General features: G+C 41.9%; 1 protein-coding gene across 4 annotated transcripts; it reads right to left on the reverse strand.

The window, feature by feature from the left end:
* Window positions 1-959: 959 nt before the first annotated feature.
* LOC133966705 (NACHT, LRR and PYD domains-containing protein 9-like) lies at window positions 960-21,144 on the reverse strand. Of its 4 annotated transcripts, XM_062401736.1 has the most exons (12): window positions 20,923-21,144; window positions 14,210-14,530; window positions 13,546-13,806; window positions 12,425-12,724; window positions 12,053-12,135; window positions 11,925-11,962; window positions 10,433-10,606; window positions 9,725-9,898; window positions 8,022-8,195; window positions 6,244-6,417; window positions 3,468-3,641; window positions 960-1,708 (listed from the first exon to the last, which is right to left on the reverse strand). In XM_062401736.1, the coding sequence occupies exons 1-12, from the start codon at window positions 20,990-20,992 to the stop codon at window positions 1,696-1,698; spliced, it is 1,956 nt and encodes a 651-aa protein (XP_062257720.1). In that variant the 5' UTR covers window positions 20,993-21,144; the 3' UTR covers window positions 960-1,695. The 4 variants fall into 4 exon arrangements, with proteins under 4 accessions (XP_062257720.1, XP_062257722.1, XP_062257721.1 ...); XM_062401738.1 differs by lacking the exon at window positions 9,725-9,898; XM_062401737.1 differs by lacking the exon at window positions 6,244-6,417.
* Window positions 21,145-21,638: the final 494 nt, after the last annotated feature.

A 21,638-nucleotide genomic window follows, 5' to 3' on the forward strand; every position in this document is an offset into this window, starting at 1 on the left:
GTTAATGAACGTCTTGTGAAAGAGCGGCGGATTAGATCAGATTCTTATAAATAATAAAGATAGTTATTGATCAGATTACGAGCACAATCTTTTCTCCCTCAGTACAAAGAATATCCCATAAATCGGATCCTTTGTTTCGACGTTGTGTTCACACTTTGTGTTTGGTCACGTGACCTCAGCCTCGTGCACATGCTCCATGAAGAGATGATGGTCTCACTCTGCTGCAGAGGAAGTGGACCTCAGAGCTTCAACATCTGCTGGACAGATGTTAGAGCAGCGTGTTCATGAACATGGCGTCACAGTCACATGTTACACTGACACACGTGTGTTGAGGATCATCACAAAGTCACCTGATGACCTCTCCACAAAGTGAGAACTTGAGCCTGTCAGGAACTGACTCTGTCAAACATTTCTTATCCTGAAGTCACAAAGAACTGAGACGGGCTTGAAAATGAAGTGAAATCATCATGTTGAGACAAGTGTCTCCACAAAATAACACAAACTGTTCAACACGACAGGCCCAAAATGTCCACTGTCTTCAGGACATCATCTCTCAGACACTTTCTGTCCCTTGTCTCTGCTGTGAACCTCCCATCATCAATTATTTCCCAGCATGCTTCTGTTCCCAGAGGCCTGCTACAGTCTCCCCCTGGTGGTTGTTCTGAGGTGGTGGTCGAGAACGTACAACAAGAATCTTCTTCTACGTTTGTATAAAACGTCCTCGGGTCAGTTTTCTATTAAATATGGTAAAATGTTTATTAAACAGTTTCCTTAGAAACTTTAAGATGCTCTGCTCTTCATCGACTCTTCTTCATTCTGTAAATATCTCATTCACTTTTCTTCTGGTTGTTTCCATTATGTCAAACTGGTGATTTTGTTCTTTTACCTGCACCAAGGACGAGATGTTTCCACCAGTTTGTTTGAAGAGGAAAGAAAAGCTGAGTCATGATTCCAGTGAAGTCGGTGGAAGGATGTTTATTGAGCATTAAAGCAGAGACAAGTAGAAACAGAACTTTTCTCTCTGAGATGTTTTTCTTCTCGTTACATCTGGTTTGTCACAGAGGAAATGATCCATGTGTTTGACTCATAGACTGAATATAAAGGCTTTGACTGGGATGTGCTGCTGTTATACTGCAGCGCCACCTGTGGGTCAAAAGTAGAAAAGCCACCACCGCTCTGCACCTGATGCAGGAATGAAAACGTCCCATTTTTAAGTCCAGAGTTTTGATCTTTTGTGTCAAAGACAAAACTAAATTTTTAAACTCAAAGTGATTTGATTTTTCTGACGTGAATCCAGGAACTTTAAGATCATAAACAAACATATAAACAGAATGTGGTTATACCAACATGGAGAAATATTGAGGGACAAAGGTGGAGCAGAATAAAAAAATAAAAAAATACATATATGTGACTCTTTACAGAGGGTTTATATATTCTGCTTGTGTTATGTCATTTCAATAAACACATTCTTCATGTGAATAAACACAATCGGTGTGGAAGGCCATCTAGTGGTGAAGTTACATATTACAACAACCTCCTCTGATTCCTCTGGAGCTCTGTCTCCACTCTGCCTCCCAGCAGCGAGGCCCAGTCAGAGCCGCTCTACACATAAGCTGCTGCTGCTTCAGCCTCTGGATCCTCAGGACACAGCTTAGCCTCAGTCCACACACACTGTCCTCTTCACAATCAGCTCCACTAAGACCACCACCTGTTGAGAGAAGAAGACATCAGTGTCACAGAGACTCACTTCATCAGTTGTGAGTCAGTGATGCAGCACATCCAGTAGAAAGAGCAGCAGGGACTTCAGTCCTGTTCAGAGGTGGAGCAGCTTCCTCTCTGCTTCATGTTCACGTGTTGGAATGAACACGCTAAGAGCTCAGTGTGTGTCCTCTGCATGTCAAAGTGCAGAGTGGACACCTGAGAGGTGGATTTACTGCTGTGACAGGTGAAGCCATGTTTCACTGTGTGTTGATGAACATCTGCTTCTGACAAACTGGGACCAGATGAGACAGATGGACCTCAGCAGAGGTTCTGCTCTGTATAAAGAGCTCCTGTTTACCATGCTGATGAGGAGAGGCTTCAGTCCCACTGATCTCAGAGCTGTGACAAAGATCCACCTGATCAGTTCTTCACTGATGAAGTGAGAGAACAAACTGTCTCAGATCAGATGAAGACGAGTCGTGTGAGGCTGTCAGCTGTGGTCCAGCTTCATTTCCTGTTCACATGAAAACAACAACTGTCGTCTTCACGTCAACTCAATCACATGATCCCAAGCAGCTTGTGACTCGTCTGATTGGCCGACTGTTGTCTCTATGTGTCTCTGTCCAATCCTGACGTCTGTCCTGATTGTCCTCTCACAGCTTCACTGAGGAAACACTGAGGACTGAACTACAAAGACACTTCAACATGTCCAGGAGATCTTTCTGAGATCAGCTCAACTGAACCTGACAGACACAGTCAGGCTAAGTGGTCACATGACACTGGTTATCAACTCGTTAAGTTAACTCATAAAAGGGGCGGGGTTTAGTGAGTATGACCAATCACAGACATGGACAGTTTGACTGACAGCAGAGCCTCATATTAAAAGAAACTCAGGCACAGCTGCTAAATGCAGGAAAAACATCTGGGATCTTGTCAATGTGTAAGTTACAGCGCCCCCTGGTGGCCTCTGGTAAAAACATAATACTTGACCACAACATAATAACGTGTGTGAACGAGATAAATAACTCAATACCACAAGATCTGAATCTGTTGTTGAATAACAAGATGAGTGGAAGGGAAGAAGACACACACTGTCTCACTGTCTCTGAGGACACACACTGTCTCTGAGGACACACTGTCTCACTGTATTTGAGGACACACACTGTCTCACTGACTCTGAAGACACACACTGTCTCTGAGGACACACACTGTCTCACTGACTCTGAGGACACACACTGTCTCACTGTCTCTGAGGACACACACTGTCTCACTGTCTCTGAGGACACACACTGTGGTGAAACCTCTGACATCACTACTCAATTCAAACACATGGACCTGTCTCCAGGAAGCTGACTGAGGTCATCTGGTGTTTTGGTGACAGGAGGAGTCTGGAGAGATTGAGATGTTCTGGGTGAGTTAGAGATCAACTGAACCAACCAGACGTTGATTTAAACTTCCCTTATCCGTCCCTTTAAGGAGAGTGAGCACCACACAACAGTGTAGAGTCACTGTGGTCAGTGGGCGGAGCTTCTATACGGGTTGATCTCCAACTTAACCTGGAGAAGGTTAGCTGTTCATCAGAAGTCACCATGGTGATTTACTTGGTTAAGGAGTGGACGAGCTTCGTAGGACTGAAAAAACTAAACCTGAAGTTAACCTGATAACCACAAATCCTGCTTGGTAGCACAGACCCTGGATCTGTGATACTGACTGTTTAGTAAAATACTGATGAAAGCAGCGTAGACTGACTCCAACCATCTACTGACCTCAGAGTCTCCAGTCGACAGGTTGAACTCTGCTGTAGATCAAGCAGCTCCTCCACTTCTGAGTCCTGCAGGTCGTTGTTACTCAGATCCAGTTCTCTCAGATGAGAGGGGTTTGACCTCAGAGCTGAAGCCACAGAAGAACAGCTGATCTCTGACAGTCTGCAGCTCTCCAACCTGGATAAATAATAAAACTTAAATGTAAATTAAACTGAGTTCATGTGTGAAAATAAAGAACTTTGACTAAACATCACTGTCTCTGTTTTCAGACCTGAAGCCTGAGTCAAATTGTTCTGGACATTTTCTGGAACTTTTCCTGCAGCCTCCTAATAAAGTTTCTGAGTGAGTCCATGTGAGAATACAGCAGGTGAATGTCCAGAGGATTCACAGAGAGCGAGTGGACGTGTTGATGAGGTTTCTAACACGTGACGGACGTGAAACTGGAAGAACACAAATATCTCAGGATGAAGAAGTGGAGCCGTACATGAGAAGATGAAGACGTCAACTTGGAAACACAAGGAGATTCCAGAGCTTTTGGTAATGAGGGCTGACGCCTGTGTGAATGAGCTGTAAACAACAACACTGATCTTTCCACAGCAGGATTTATACGTCAAGTCCGTCCTCCTGCTGCTCCACCCATTCTTCATATGTGAAAGTCAAACTCCAGAAAATGTCCAGACTCTATTTTACAGAGTTCATGAAAACAGCTTGAAAGTCCTCGTGTCCTCGGGGTTCAGTTTGTAATATGTAACTTCACCACTAGATGTCTCTAAATATCTTGATGGACATGTTCAGGAGTCGTACATGTGAACAAGTGGACTATGTTCACATATACAACACCTGGAGACGTCACTAACTCCTTCACAGTGAACCTGTAACTTAATGTAACCCAGGTTAAAAAAAGGAACATGATTTAGTAAATAAATTAGTGAATAAATAATTGAATAAATATTATTAAAATGTACCTGTGTTAAGTTTATATTAGTTATAAAAATCCATTATATTTGATCTGATTGAAATGTTTTACCAAACACTAAAACAAATATCAAAACTAATACATAAGGACCCATATTATTAGTTGTGAGAGAAGTTTAATGTGAAGACACGGAGACTGAGAAGAGGAGACTTTAGTTTGCAGCAAGTGAACTTAAGACTAGAAATACTAGATTTGGACTCTTGTAAACTTTTATTTTATTTTCTAAAAGTGTTTTGTTTTATTCTGTCTACGCGGTGGACTGTGTTTTTGTTGGACATTTGAGGAGTTACTTTTTTTTGTTGCTGAGAGATCGAGAGGAGTGTAGCATCCATGCTAGCATTGAGCTACATGCATGCGGACTAGATGGCGAGCCAACCCTGAGCGAGTGACCACACCCTTTTCAGCGCGTGATTACACTGGACGGAGTCCTTCTCCATCGGAGGACAGCACGTGTTTTTCCTGGGATTTACAGACTGCCCGACGTGATCGTTAGATCGTCAGAACGTGTTAATACACACTGAACTGAACTTGACTCACTTGAAGATTTGTATATATATAATTTGTGTTATATGTTAGCTGTATTTTAATGTTTTGTATGGTATCTGTCTGTTATTATATCTAAAACTACTCATTTTTTTCCTTTTGTTTTACAAACCAAATCCGGCATTCCAACATATTCTATGGTCTCTGGTGTGTTCATTACATTTATAATTATATTGTTTAACCATTTTACTGCTCCCACGAAACCTGGTCCTGTAATCATAAACAAAAACTGCAACTAGTAGTAAGTGTTACATTAACATAACTTAACGTAACCATGGTTATCATGGATATATGTGTTTTGGCTCCGCCCCTCGTCTGAATGTTCCCACATGTTCCTGTTGCTGTGAACGAGTCGGAACCGGACAATCTCCTGCTGCTGCTTCAGCTCCAGAAAATGTCCGACCCACTTGTCAGAACATGTTCCACAGTTGATGTGTGAAAGGGCGAGCAGTTCTATGATCATGTTTTCTTGAAGTGGTGATGATCTGAGCAGCAGTTTGACCAGTTGAAAGTGATGCAGGGAGCCTGAGGAACACGTGTGTACAGGGCGGGACAGAGATCTAGTGGTGAAAAGATAAAGGCATGGACGACCCCGTGTAAGTCCTGAAACCAGAGGAAGGGTTTCATGTTGGAAATGAACCCAAAGAAACAGGGCTGAAGAACTTGGTCCTAATAATAAAATGAATCAAATATAATCAACTTGGACTCTGGACCCTGAGCCCAGTCTCAGAACACTAACGCAGCACGCTGTCAGGTGGTCAGTCCACAGGACCACCGGGACAAGTCCTGGTTCGCTTCCATAGAAATATTACATGCACACATTGTCCAGCATTGGATTGTTTCTCTTTCAGTAAAACTTCAGTCACATTGAGCCTGACTCGGTCCTCAGCGCTCATTCTACAAACATCTCTCAGCTCAGTATCAGTGTTCACTGTTAGGAACACATGTTCTGACCTTTGACCTTAAAGCTCCAGTGTGGAAGATTCAGGTGAAAGGATCCATTGTTAGAAACTGAATAGAAAAGAATCCTAGAGATGTTTTCACTAGTTTCATATTTAAATACTTTATATTGACAAACTTTATAGTTACATATTGTATATTTTCATACTTTATAAATAAATACTATATATTCATACTTTATTTTTACTTACTATATATTTAAGTACTTTATATTTACAGACTTTAGAATTGAAGATTTTATATTTAAATAACTACATTATATTTAGACTGAACCTTTCACGTTAAAACATGATGTCTGACCTCAGAGTCTCCAGTCGACAGGTTGGACTCTGTAGAAAAACACACAGCTCCTCCACTGCTGAGTCCTGCAAGCCGTTTCCACTCAGATCCAGTTCTCTCAGATGAGAGGGGTTTGAGCTCAGAGCTGAAGCCACAGAAGAACAGCTGATCTCTGACAGACTGCAGCCCTCCAACCTTGATACAGAAATATGAATATTTGAATGTGTCATCCTGTTGTTGTGGATTGTCTTCATGTCAACACAGACTCTCAACATGCTGCTGACCTCAGTCCAGTCTGTGACCTGAAGATAAATATCAGATCAGACATGTTGGACCATTGTTTCATTCATCAGCTTCTTCTCTGTGTGTGTTGGTCACTGAGCAGGTTTGTGTAGTTAAACACTGTTTAAAGTAGGGATGGCTCCTCACTGTCACTTCCTGTTTGTTTCTATAACTATCAACTGTCCAACGTGTTTCAATAAGAATGTGTCTTATTTTGAAAACCTGAGGAGGACGAGTGCTCGGCCTCAGTCCACATGTTATTTACTGACACTTTCTTAGTGATCAGGAGCAGGTGAGTGCAGGTGAATGGAGTTGATGAGGTGGACGTGACTGACAGGCTGGGTGAGTGACAGATGACTGAGTGACAGTGAGCAGAGCAGAACTGAGACAATTTAAATAAATAATGACCCAATAAGAAAGAAAGTCTGAAAAGTGAAGAAGGATTTAAGGACCTCAGAGTCAACTGGTTATCATGTAGATATGTGTTTTGGCTCCGCCCCTCATCTGAATGTTCCCACATGTTCCTGTTGCTGTGAACGAGTCGGAACCGGACAATCTCCTGCTGCTGCTTCAGCTCCAGAAAATGTCCGACCCACTTGTCAGAACATGTTCCACAGTTGATGTGTGAAAGGGCGAGCAGTTCTATGATCATGTTTTCTTGAAGTGGTGATGATCTGAGCAGCAGTTGGACCAGTTGAAAGTGGTGCAGGGAGCCTGAGGAACACGTGTGTACAGGGCGGGACAGAGATCTAGTGGTGAAAAGATAAAGGCATGGACGACCCCGTGTCAGTCCTGAAACCAGAGGAAGGGTTTCATGTTGGAAATGAACCCAAACTGGAAGAAACAGGGATGAAGAACTTGGTCCTAATAATAAAAGGAATCAAATATAATCAACTTGGACTCTGGACCCTGATCCCAGTTCCAGAACACCAACACAGCAGCTGTCATGTGGTCAGTCCACAGGACCACTGGGACAAGTCCTGGTTAGCTTCCACAGACACATTACATGTACACATTGTTCAGCATTGGATTGTTTCTCTGTCAGTAAAACTTCAGTCACATTGAGCCTGACTCGGTCCTCAGCGCTCATTCTACAAACATCTCTCAGCTCAGTGTCAGTGTTCACTGTTAGGGACACATGTTCTGACCTTTGACCTTAACGGTCCAGTGTGGAAGATTCAGGTGAAAGGATCCATTGTTAGAAACTGAATATAAAAGAATCCTAGAGATGTTTTCACTAGTTTCATCTGAATTGTACCAACTGTTGTTTTCTTTACTTTAGAATGAGCCATGTATATTTAAAACTTTATATTGAAATACTTTATATTGAAATACTTTATATTGAATTACTTTATATTTACATGTTGTATATTTACATACTTTATGAATAAATACTATATATTTACATAATATATATTTAAGTACTTTATATTTACAGACTTTAGAAATAAATACCTTATATTTAAATATATACATTATATTTAGACAACCTTTAACATTAAAACATGATGTCTGACCTCAGAGTCTCCAGTCGACAGGTTGGACTCTGTAGAAAACCACACAGCTCCTCCAATGCTGGGTCGCTCAGCTTGTTGTAGCTCAGATCCAGTTCTCTCAGATGAGAGGGGTTTGACCTCAGAGCTGAAGCCAGAGAAGAACAGCTGATCTCTGACAGTCTGCAGTGCTCCAACCTGGATACAGAAATATGAATGTTAGAATGTGTCCTCCTGTTGTTGTGGATCATCATCATGTCAACACAGACTCTCAACATGCTGCTGACCTCAGTCCAGTCTGTGACCTGAAGATAAATATCAGATCAGACATGTTGGACCATTGTTTCATTCATCAGCTTCTTCTCTGTGTTTGGTCACTGAGCAGGTTTGTGTAATTAAACACTGTTTAAAGTAGGGATGGCTCCTCACTGTCACTTCCTGTTTTTTTCTATAATTATCAACTGTCCAACGTGTTTCAATAAGAATGTGTCTTATTTTGAAAACCTGAGGAGGACGAGAGCTCGGCCTCAGTCCACAAGTTATTTACTGACACTTTCTTAGTGATCAGGAGCAGGTGAGTGCAGGTGAATGGAGTTGATGAGGTGGACGTGACTGACAGGCTGGGTGAGTGACAGATGACTGAGGGACAGTGAGCAGAGCAGAACTGAGACAATTTAAATAAATAATGACCCAATAAGAAAGAAAGTCTGAAAAGTGAAGAAGGATTTAAGGACCTCAGAGTCAACTGGTTGTTATGGAGACATATGTTTTGGCTCCGCCCCTCATCTGAATGTTTCCACATGTTCCTGTTGCTGTGAACAAGTCGGACTCGAACAATCTCCTGCAGCTGCTTCAGCTCCAGAAGATGTCCGACCCACTTGTCAGAACATGTTCCACAGTTGATGTGTGAAAGGGCGAGCAGTTCTATGATCATGTTTTCTTGAAGTGGTGATGATCTGAGCAGCAGTTTGACCAGTTGAAAGTGGTGCAGGGAGCCTGAGGAACACGTGTGTACAGGGCGGGACAGAGATCTAGTGGTGAAAAGATAAAGGCATGGACGACCCCGTGTAAGTCCTGAAACCAGAGGAAGGGTTTCATGTTGGAAATGAACCCAAACTGGAAGAAACAGGGCTGAAGAACATGGTCCTAAAAATAAAAGGAATCAAATATAATCAACTTGGACTCTGGACCCTGAGCCCAGTCCCAGAACACCAACACAGCACGCTGTCATGTGGTCAGTCCACAGGACCACCGGGACAAGTCCTAGTTAGCTTCCACAGAAACATTACATGTACACATTGTTCAGCATTGGATTGTTTCTCTGTCAGTAAAACTTCAGTCACATTGAGCCTGACTCGGTCCTCAGCGCTCATTCTACAAACATCTCTCAGCTCAGTATCAGTGTTCCCTGTAAGGAACACATGTTCTGACCTTTGACCTTAAAGCTCCAGTGTGGAAGATTCAGGTGAAAGGATCCATTGTTAGAAACTGAATAGAAAAGAATCCTGGAGATGTTTTCACGAGTTTCATCTGAATTGTACCAACTGTTGTTTCTTTACTTTAGAATGAGCCAGTTGTATGTAAATACTTTATATTAACATACACTATATTTACATAATTTATAAATAAATAATTTATATTTACAGTCTTTAGAATTTAATACTTTATATTTAAATGTATACATTATATTTAGGCTGAACCTTCAACATTAAAACATGATGTCTGACCTCAGAGTCTCCAGTTGACAGGTTGGACTCTGTAGAAAACCACACAGCTCCTCCACTGCTGAGTTCTGCAGGTCGTTGTCACTGAGATCCAGTTCTCTCAGATGAGAGGGGTTTGACCTCAGAGCTGAAGCCAGAGAAGAACAGCTGATCTCTGACAGTCTGCAGCTCCTCAACCTGGATAAAGAAATATTAATATTTGAATGTGTCCTCCTGTTGTTGTGGATCGTCATCAAGTCAACACAGACTCTCAACATGGTGCTGACCTCAGTCCCGTTTGGGACGTGAAGGTAAATATCAGATCAGACATGTTGGACCATTGTTTCATTCATCAGCTTCTTCTCTGTGTGTTGGTCACTGAGCAGGTTTGTGTAATTTAACACTGTTTAAAGTAGGGATGGCTCCTGACAGTCACCTGTTTGTTTCTATACTTATCAACTGTCCAACGTGTTTCAATAAGAATGTGATTTATTTTGAAAACCTGAGGAGGACGAGTGCTCGGCCTCAGTCCACATGTTAATTACTGACACTTTCTTAGTGATCAGGAGCAGGTGAGTGCAGGTGAATGGAGTTGATGAGGTGGACGTGACTGACAGGCTGGGTGAGTGACAGATGACTGAGGGACAGTGAGCAGAGCAGAACTGAGACAATTTAAATAAATAATGACCCAATAAGAAAGAAAGTCTGAAAAGTGAAGAAGGATTTAAGGACCTCAGAGTCTCCAGTCGACAGTTTGGACTCTCCAGTCCAGAACACAGCAGCTTCACTTCTGAATCCAGCAGCTCGTTGTGACTCAGATCCAGTTCTGTCAGAAGTGAGGGGTCTGACTTCAGGACTGAGGCCACGACTTTACACCGAGTCTTTGAGAGCTCACCATATCTGTATCTGTAAATAAAGAAAATATCTGTTAGAATAAAATCCGAAAACACAACATTCATACAAAACGTGATCATGTGACCCTCACCCTGGTAAATCCCCTGTTTGCCTCATGAACATGTTAAAAGCTCCTCAAGAGAATCCCTTCAGATTTGGTTCAAGCGTTCATTCAGACTAACAGAGGAACTCATTAGATCAGGCGGTCAAAGGTCAAAGGTCAAGGTCACACAACATGTTCATGGCATTTTGAAGTATCAAGTCTGTCTTTAGGGGATTTCTTCACATTTTGACCAGTTGGACTCAACAAGAAACTGATTAGATTTCAGTGGTCAAAGGTCAATGTGACCTCATATTATTGTGAATTATGTCAGGAACCTTGAGGGACCACACACACACACACACACACACACACACACACACACGCACGCACACACACACACACACACACACACACACACACACACACACACACACACACACACACACACACACACACACTATTTCCAAAAACCCACATAGGAGGGTCACACTCGTATTTATGAATTTTGTAAATTCTATTAAAGGCTGAATGCACGAGCATAAATATACACAAAGAAATGCAGTTGTGCAAATTTATCTGTTCAATGCACAATATTCACATTAATATTAATTCATATTTAGAGCATCTGTTCAATCTTTATCTTCTCAGTTCAACAATGTTTTGCAGAGTTCTGCTACTGCAGCACAATGTTGACCAAATGGCTTTGACTTTAATATGGTCCTAAATATGAATATTACCTTGTATATAAGTACATATTGAACATTAGTTATCCAGCTGTCAGTCACTCACTTCCATTGTGTATGATAAGGACTGAACTCTTTGTCTGTAGGAGTGAGACAGGTGATCTCAGGAGGCCTCAAGTAGTTTGGATGCAGGTTTCAGTCACCAGTCGATTATTCAGCCAGTTGCAGCCATTTTAATTAAAGTTCTTTGTATTTTTTTCATTAATTATACAGTTCATGGTTAAACTGTAAAATATCAAGTCTCAGTTACATTTCTTTGCTGTAAAGTTTGATAACAACATCTTAGGAATCATTGTCAAATCTTTATCATAAATTTATTGGCCGTTATATTGGTATCAGATTTTCTTTCACTCTAATATCGATATAGTTTTTGAACGAACTCTCAGAAACTGAAGCTTTAGGATGTGTCTGCTGATGCAGCTGAGATGAAGCTGTTAGAGCAGCGTGACAAGAATAAAGTAGTTTACAGCATCTCCATGACAACAGGGTTATTCTTTAGAGCAGAATATTTTAATTCTCAGTTCAGAATAAACAGTAAACTTACTTTAAATGTGTCCTCTGAAGCATCTGATGGTGGGTGATCTGTTTTGGGTTTGTTCAAAAGAAATAATCGTTAAAAGAAACATCACATAATAAATGAACAGCAGAATTATTGTAAGTAATAATATTTACCTTTAGTCTTATAAAATAGAAGATTCCTGCTCCAGCTCCTAATGCTACACACACAACGAGGACTCCGACCACAATTGCTGCAGCTAAAAATGAAAAACATGTAATTCAGAGAGTAGAACTGTAGCATCAACAAAGTGCAGTGATGTGTCTTCATTGTAAAGTGTAGTGTGTGTGTGTGTGTGTGTGTGTGTGTGTGGCCTCCTCGTTCCTGTTCTCCTGACAACATGTGGACACGATGCTCCTGAGGAGCTGGAGGACGGAGCCCTGGGGGATCTGCTCCACCAGGAGGAACCAGGGCTCACTGCACCAGCCTCAGGTCTGAGAGTCGCTCTGAGGATTTCATCAATCAGTTCTCGTCTCATGGGATCTTACCTTTCTCTATCGTCACGTAGCTGTTGATGAAGTGCGTCTCCTCTTCACTACTGAGTTCACAGGTGAACGTTCCCTGGTGATCTGAAGATAGGTGGTGCAGTGTGAGGCTGCCTGACGCTGACACATCCTCCACCTGCTGCCTCCACTGCTCTGAGACGCTGTGGAGGCCGTCGACCCCGGTCTGGTTCACAATGATCTGACTGTGGTTGAATTTCCACACCCAGTGTGTCGGGGGTTTGGTGTTTGGAGCAGTGCAGTGGATTGTTGTTGTTGTTTTAAACAGGGACACAGGGACGGGAGCTGAAAAGAAAAGGGATCAAATAATATCATCGTTGTCAGAATGTGGTTTCAGGCTCTGATGAGACTTTCTGAACATTTTCTATCATCAGAATGATTCATGTGGAGGAGGGTGTGGCCTTGGAATGATGAACTGAACTAGAAGGTCACTCAGTGGAGCTGATATCTCCTCCAAGGCCCAACAGTCAATTCAAGCTGCACCACATCTCACACACATCAGTCCTCTCAGGGAAAATGTCCAGAAAGGTCCAATGTTAAAGAAAGAGAACTAATGGATCTGTTCAATGTTCCATTTGTTTGTTGGGCTTTAAGCAACATTACACAACAACTACTGGACAGATTTCCATGAAACTTGGCAGGAAGGTGTGTTATGGGTCAGGCTCAGATAAGAACTCATCAAATGTTTGTGTGGATCCAGGATTTGCTGTTTTTTCACATTTCCATTGTGAGTATTCACCATTTTCATTGATTTCCCTGCGAATAACTGATGAAGATGAAAAAACAATCTGATAAATTTAGAGGACTGATATTTATGAGTGTGTGAAATTTGGTGCAGATCTTGGGCCTGGTGAATTTCAATGTGGTTTCATAAGGAGGCTGTTGGGCCTTGTGGAGGTCTGAGCTCTACTGAGTGAACTGTGGCCCACGTTCCATCCTCACAACTAGTTTAGTGGAAATCTGTTCAGCAGACAAAGAAACAAACAAAGTAAAGATTGAGAATCAGCATTGAAATAAAATGTAAGTTATCTGTAGGAGCAGATATAAATATGCAGCAGTCGGTGAAACAAGCAAAGGTTCAGTTCCATAGAGCAGATTCAACGTACTGGGTTGATACCACACTGCGCTCCTCCTGCCATGGTGAGTGCTGATGCTGCAGATCAGAACAGTGTCTCTGTCTGACAGTGTCAGTGTGCTGCTGATCTCATAGAGCTGCTGCTCCGTCTCCTTCACTGTGGTTTGGCTCTGAAGGGTCAAGTTGGACGGAGGCCTGGTGGACCAGGTGAGCTGCGGCTCGGGGTAGATCCCCTCTGAGCGGCAGGTGAAGCTGTCCTCCACCTGCTCAATGTCCACGTGACGCACCGGAGCTGCAACACAACATTTCTCTTTTATAACTCATTGATCATCTTTGCCTCATGCACTGTGGAGCTCTGCATTAATTTGACATATTGTGCTTATTATTTAACACGTCACATATGAGCCATTATGTGGTGCTGCTAAAATTTGCTGTGTCTCAATTCAGGGACTGCATTTGAAGACCGAGCTCCAACAAGTGGATCCGTCCCCGTCCAACCTGTCCCAGGATTCATTGCACTTTACTGACTAACATTTTTCAAGTAGGTAATGGTGCCGGCAAGCAACGAGACGTCCAATGCTTCAGTATCAGCTTCAATTCAACCCAATGGTACACATGTTAAACAAGGTTACAGCAATAAGAGACAAATATAATTTCTATTATTTGTGTTCTGTTTTCACTGTGAGTTTCTTTACCAGCTGCTCTCAGGTTGATAAATGACGACTTGCCGGCTCCAGTGAGGGTGCTGGTGTAACACTCGTATCTGCCCAAGTCCTGAAGCTGCAGCCCTGTCAGCCTGATGGAGGCATTTCCTCTGGAGATCTGATCTGTGAACAGTGATGTCCGGCCTCTGAAGCGTTCGCCCTGGTGTGCAAACTGGTCTCTGGCACTGTAGTAGGAGTGGACAGGAGTGTTTCCTGGTATCACCTTCATCCAGTAAATTTCTGGGTCTGGACCAGGTTGAAAACTGCAGGGTAAGATGCTGCTCTCCTCTAAAACGCAGGCGACCTCAACATCTGTGAGACACCGGGTAAAAAAACAACCAGTTCAGGATCAACTGTGGTGAATAGAAGCTTTTTTCAAAGTGCAATTAGAGCATTTGCTAACAGACGGATTGTGAATGTAAATATCCTGATGGAACTGTCTGTCTGTTTGGCTGTTGACAGTTAACATACTGTAAGTAACCCTACATGTGTTATTGTTTGTGTATGTATTGAAGATGTTATTTTGTTGTGAAAATGTTATATGATTTTATTGTTAAACGATTCCGGTGGAGTCGCGGACTTGCTGGAAACTTCGAGAAAAAGGATTTATGTTTAGCGACCCTCCGAGGAAGGACAATTTCTTACGGTGTCTCTAAGTTATTCAAAGTTTTTATTAAGGTGTACGGTATTACAAGGACGGTTTGAATAAACACCATCTTTCGGAGGATCTGCTTCAGTAACAAATTCACCTTCACCTGCCGCACCACACTGCCTGTGGAGAGAGGAGAAGGAAAAAAGACGACACGGAGCGGTGTGAGCAGCTACTCTGGTGATGGTCCAACACGGCTAAATTGGATGATATTAATGAGCAAATGCATGAACTACGGACGGAAATAGAGGACAGTTTTGGCTTATTATTTCAAGCTGAGGATGAAGGTTTGTCACACAAGGAATTTAAGCAGGAAATTGAAAGAAAAAAAGAACAGCTAGCTAAGCTTCAAGCTAAAATGGAGGATGCTAATAAGTTACCCCGCCGTTCAGAGCGGTGTAGTGCGCCCACAGAGAAGATGCTCCTCTTTCAAAAGGAGGAATTAAGTAAAAATGAAAAAAGACTGCTTAGCCTTTATGAACAATGGAAAATGCTAATGAGAAAGTCCAAACAAAACTTGGAGACCAACCTATCAGACGCAGAGTTTGCATCACTGGCAGACAACATTGAAAAAGGAATGAATGACATCATCAAAGTCTACAGTGAAATGAGAGTGCATGCCACACCAGCAAATGAACTGAGACGTAAAATGGACTCATGTGAAGCTGTGACTAATGACATGTTGAAAGTAATTTATGAATGTCTATCAGGAATAGATGGTGAATTTGACGCAGATTTTCAAAGGCAGCATCTTCATCAACTACACGCAAATGACTATGCTCACTCTGTATAGGGTAGCGCTTCACTGTCAGGTGCCAGTCTCCGCTCTGAAACTGTAAGCATTGCAGCTAAAAGAATTGATGCAGCTGCACAATTAGCTGCAAAGGAAGCTCAATACAAATTAATGTAAAGTTGAATTAAGGCAAAAGGAGAAAATAAGAACAATGGAAGAGCAATTGGACGTGCAGAGGTCTGAATTGGAGCGTCTACAGTCAGAAAAGGAGATGGAGGCTGCTCGTGCCAGACTGATGATCTACGACAGAGAAATCAGAACGGAAACAGATATTCAGCCCGCCCAGCAAAGCAACAGAGCAAGCATTTCCATCCCCTCTGATCACCAGCAGAACCCTCCGTGGATGCACCAGCACCTGAGACTGATGTGTCTCAGTTGGCCCAAGAAATCCAAGAGAGCATCACATTAAACAGACTCCCAATGCCAATGCCCACAGTGTTTAATGGAGAACCAATTCTCTACATTGAATGGAGGGCTTCATTCATGTCACTCATCGATCGCAAAGGCATCTGTTCAGCTGATAAGCTTCATTTTTTAAAGAAATATGTCACAGGCTCAGCAAACAAATGCCTTGAAGGCACCATTTACAGCAGTGACGATGAAGCATACGGAGATGCATGGAAAAAGCTAGATCAACGCTATGGTCAGCCATTTCTTGTCCAAAGAGCTTTCAGAGAGAAGCTGTCAAAATGGCCGAAAATAAATTCCAAGGACGCTGAAGGGTTAAGGTAATTCTCAGACTTCTTAAACGCCTGCCTGCAAGCCATGTCACATGTAAAGGGTCTGGAAATATGAAATGACTGTGAAGAAAATCTAAAGTTGATACAGAAAGTCCCTGATTGGTTAACAGCCCGTTGGAATCGTAAGGTCACAGTCAAGCTAATGGAAGGGAAAGAGTTCCCCCCCTTTGAAGACTTTGCTAACTTTGTGAACATGGAAGCGGAGATAGCATGCAACCCGGTCACTTCTCTGCATGCTCTTCACTCATCTAACACATTCCACGACAAAGGAGGCACAAAGGAAATAAGAGGAAACAAAGCCAATGTCCACACGATGCAAACCATCACAAGCAGTGATGAAGCCGGAGCAAACAGTGTGAGATCCAAACCCCCCTGCATGTGTTGCAAAGATGATAAGCATCAGTTGCCAAGGTGCCCAGACTTCATGAAGAAGTCTCTGAAGGAGCGACGATCATATGTCATGGAGTATAAACTGCTTCGGATGTATGAAACCAGGTCACAACGCAAGAGAATGTCGTCACCGGCACATATGTGATGGATGTAAGAGAAAGCACCCTACTTGACTCCATGATTACAACTATAGAACACACACAGGTGGAAAGGGGACTGTATGCAGTTCAAACAGAGCTCCAAACACGGCTAATGATACCACAGTGGTTACAGCCCTTAATGTCACTAGTGTGTGCCAGTCAGACATCACGTCTATGATCGTCCCAGTGTGGGTGTCCACAGCGAAAAACCCATCTAATGAGCAGCTTGTGTATGCATTGTTAGACACCCAAAGTGACGGCACCTTCATCGATGAAGATGCAGCCAATCAGTTACAAGCAGATACCTACCCGTAAAATTGAAACTGACCACTATGCTTGGAAAATACACCATGGGGAAGAGTGAAAGAGTTATTGTACTTCGTGTAAGAGGCTACAATTCAAGCTTTCACATCGACCTTCCTCCCTCCTACAGTAAAGACCACATTCCAGTGAACCGTAATCATTCACCCGAGCATGAAACAGCAAAGAAATGGTCTCATCTGGAGGGAATTGTCGATGAAATGCCATCTCTCCTTGATTGCGATATAGGACTTCTGATCCGATACAACTGTCCAAGAACATTAGTGCCCAGACAAGTGTTATCTGGAAAAGATAACGAGCCCTATGCAATCCTTACAGAATTAGGGTGGAGCATTGTTGGAGGTTCAACCCCATGCCTGGATGAAACAGAATCCAGCCTGTGTCACAGAGTCAACGTTAAGGACCTTCCTCCAGTTACGCCAATGGACATTATAAGCATCCTGGAGTCAGACTATAAATACACGAAAGGAGAAGACAAGACTGTTTCACAAGAGGATCTCATATTCCTTGGAAAACTTAAAGGAAGCATAAGGAAAAGGGACATTATGAGATGCCTCTGCCATTAAAGCAATGGCCACACTTACCTGATAGCAAAAGGCTCGCTGAAATCCGACAAAGTCATCTAACGAAAGTTAGAGAAAGATGAGAAATACAAGAAAGACTGCACAACATACATGAAATACATCTTTGAGAGAGGTAATATTGAGAAGGTAGCCGACGATGGAACTCAAGAATTACCAACACGGAGGGATATGGTGCTGGATCTGTCAATAGGAGATCCAGAAGTCAGAAAGGCACAGACGCTGCTGACAAAAACCACAGAAACAAAGAGTCTTGGAGATCTTTTTTCTAAGTGTTCTTCATGGTCCAAATGTGATCTGATCTAAGAAGATCAGATCACATGCTCCTTCCACAGTGAGTGAACAGGAACGTGCTGATCATTTTATACTTCTGAATGTGCAAAGCATGGCCTATGTTAAGGAAATATAGCTGTTGAGCAAAGGAAGTTCACAATGCCACATCACAACAAGCTGCACCAGCTTGATCTATTTCTTGACACGGATGGTTTCTAAAGGTGGGAGGAAAACTCTGCCATTCAACTTTCTTTGACTCTTTCAAGCACCCAATTGTCATTCCCAAAGAACAGCATGTGACATCACAAAGAATAGCTCATAGCCACAAAAGAGTAAAGCATCAGGGAAAAGGTTTCACCATGAACAACATCAGATCCAGTGGCTGTTGGATTCCTTGTATGAGTAGAGCAGTTTCACTCTGGTAAACTTTGTGTTGGAACGTCCAGTGCAAAAGTTAGTTCTTCTGTTTGAAGCTACTCAAGCTATGATTGCAAAATGCACTGATATAGCTGATGTGAAATTATTCGGTTCAATTGTCATTATAAAAATCACTCATAATTTGGTGGGAGTGTAACTAACCCTACATGTGTTATTGTTTGAATAAACAACATCAGTCAAAAAACTCCATCTCTCAGAGGATCTGCTTCATGGCGCCCAACTGAAGCAGATCCTCCGAAAGAGGTCTTTTTTGACTGAAGTTCTGTTTATTCAAACCGTCCTTGTAATACCGTACACCTTAATAAAAACTTTGAATAACTTAGAGACACCGTAAGAAATTGTCCTTCCTCGGAGGGTCGCTAAACATAAAACATTTTTCTAGAAGTTCCGTCAACAGCAAGTCCGGGACTCCACCGGAACCGTTTCAAAATAAAAACATTTTCACAATAAAATAACAGAAATACACTTCAATACATACACAAACAATAACAAATGTAGGGTTAGTTACACATACAGTAGTTTTATCTGAGCTGCTTTCACAAAAACAACCTCCTGCCACACGAGGTGTGTAAGGTACATTTACTGTAAAATTAAAAATATGAACTAAAAGAGGCTCAGATTCACACCAAGTTGGAAAAGTTGTGTGTTGATCACAGAAATGTTAATTTAGAAGATTTACTCAGAGATTCAGCAAAATTTGAACATTCTTTGTGATGAGAAGAATTTAGGATCTGGAAATTTAGACGTAAAGAAGGATTATTTTTTTTAGAATCCTGTGTGTGTATGTGTGTGTGTTTGCGCGTGTGTGTACAAAATAACACACTCGCTAAACCACTTTGAAAAGAAACGCAGCTCAACTGCAGAACCGGTTGATCCTCACCCAGTGTGAATGAAAGCTAATTTATTTAGTTGCTTTATTGTGAAGGTTTAATCAGGGAATTTGTGTTTCTTGTCATCCTAAGCGGTGTACCGGTATGTGACCTTTATTGTGAAGGGTCACAACTGGAAGTGGGTGTTGTTTTGATTGAGCTTTGACTTGATGTGGAACATTAACAACATGTCTCAGATATCAGTGTTTTCGTGCAGATTCCTGCACTTTTAACTAAATAATAACATGTGACATATACTGTAGAATAATGTGCTGCTAAAATTCTCCGGATTGGATCACAGACAGTAAATAAAGACAGACAGTTCCCAAAAAGTCAATCAATCAAATTTGATTTGGAGAGCCCACATTCACAAATCTAAATTTGTCTCATTGAACTTAACAAGGTGAGACATCCTCTGTTCTTAACCCTCAACAAGAGAAAAATACATAAAACAAACGTAGAAACCTCAGAGAGCCACATGTGAGGATCTGTCCCAGGACGGACAGACGTGCTAAAGATCCTGGGTGTAACCTCTTCATATATAGTGGATATAAAAAGTCTACACAGCACTGTTAAAATTCCAAGTTTGTGTGATGTAATGTAAACATTATTTAGTATCCTTCTCCTGACTGATACCTTTTCAACAATGAGTTCCCTCTGATGCTTTGGAAGGTCTCTGTGGACCAGAGCTTTTCCTGTAAGATGTAAATAAGAAAAGATCAGAAAATCTTCCTGGAACATCTGAACTTTATTTGGGATTAATCAGAGTCCCTGAAAATGATGGCAGGTGTGTACTGATTAATATTTAACATGAGTTTGAATGTGATTGATTAATTCCCAGTTATAAGACGGTGTGCACACTATTTAACTTTTTATTTCAGTTTTTTTTTTCCAATTGAATTGTTCATGTTATAACATTAAAGGTTGGAAAAGTTCTGACATGATTTATCTTGGTCTCATTTTTTTACCTTACAAAAACCTGGCATTTGAACAGGGGTGTCCAGACTTTTTATATCCACTGTACAGTCTATGGTCTATACAGAAACGCTGGTGTGCTTTTATTTTGATATGTGCAAAGGCAGCAATTCAATCATTTATCTTTATGACATTAATTTAAATTGTGTTGAGAGTTAAATTTCAGTCGCGCGAGACGTGGAGAAACTCTGAACTGTGGCTGAACAAAAAGTTTGTTAAACTGGGCGCGGATCATGTGTGATGACAGTATTATCAAATTACAGAGCTGATATTTATTCACACACAAACACTTTAAAAACCCAACTCGGTTCAGTTCTGTTGACAATGAGGTTTCAATGAAGAATAAAAGAACCCAACATCTGGTGTGAACTGTTTTACCTCCAGCTCAGTGAGAACATGTTTCTCTATGGTGTTATAAACCTTCACAATCATTTCTCATGTTTCCTGCTTCGTCTGATGGAAACCAACATGTCTGTACAAAGTACTACGTTCAAACAGAACCTGTGATTTCTGAGTAAGATCAGACTTCACGTACCTGCTGTGGTGAAAGTCCACATGATGAGGATCCACACAACCAGAGTTGAACACAGACCTCTGTCTTTCATTCTGTGAGAAGTGAATGTGGATCAATGGAAGAAGAGACGAGTTAACAGCTGGTTGGACTCATGACACAGAGTCAGAGCAGCTGAGGTTCAGACTCTGCAGAGTTCAGACTGTAGACTCACACACTCTAAGTTCCACTGTGAACATTGTGTGATGCAAACTGAAAGTGACTATGTAAACTGCTCCCCTCCCCCAAATATGGAAGTAAAATAGTCAAGCGTTAAGAAAACAAGAGTTTACTCACCGAACCACCGGGTCTCTGCTCCTTCGTGTCTGTTACTGAAGAACAGGCCTGAAACCTGGTGAACTCCTAATAACCGAAGCTAAAGTCATAAAGACAAACGAACAGTAAACGAGTCAAAAGCTTCTCCTGCGACTGATCCCGACACGATCACAGTGGATGAGAGAAGTGAGAGAACACGGTGCAAATAAAGAGGAACCTGACCTCAAGTCAACACATCCAGGACATGTTTCAATGTCAGGTTGATTTGAACCTAACAAACACACTTCAGCTTTCCTGGAGCACAGTTTACAATTTCTTACATTAACATTTAAATATGAATGAAAACTCTAACTGACAGAACACCATTGTTCTCTCTTTCATCATCTGTAAGTAGTAGAAAGTCAAAGTCTGATTCAGTTCGCCTC

This window comes from Platichthys flesus, chromosome 12 (genome assembly GCF_949316205.1).
Source record: "Platichthys flesus chromosome 12, fPlaFle2.1, whole genome shotgun sequence".
Lineage (NCBI taxonomy): Eukaryota > Metazoa > Chordata > Actinopteri > Pleuronectiformes > Pleuronectidae > Platichthys > Platichthys flesus.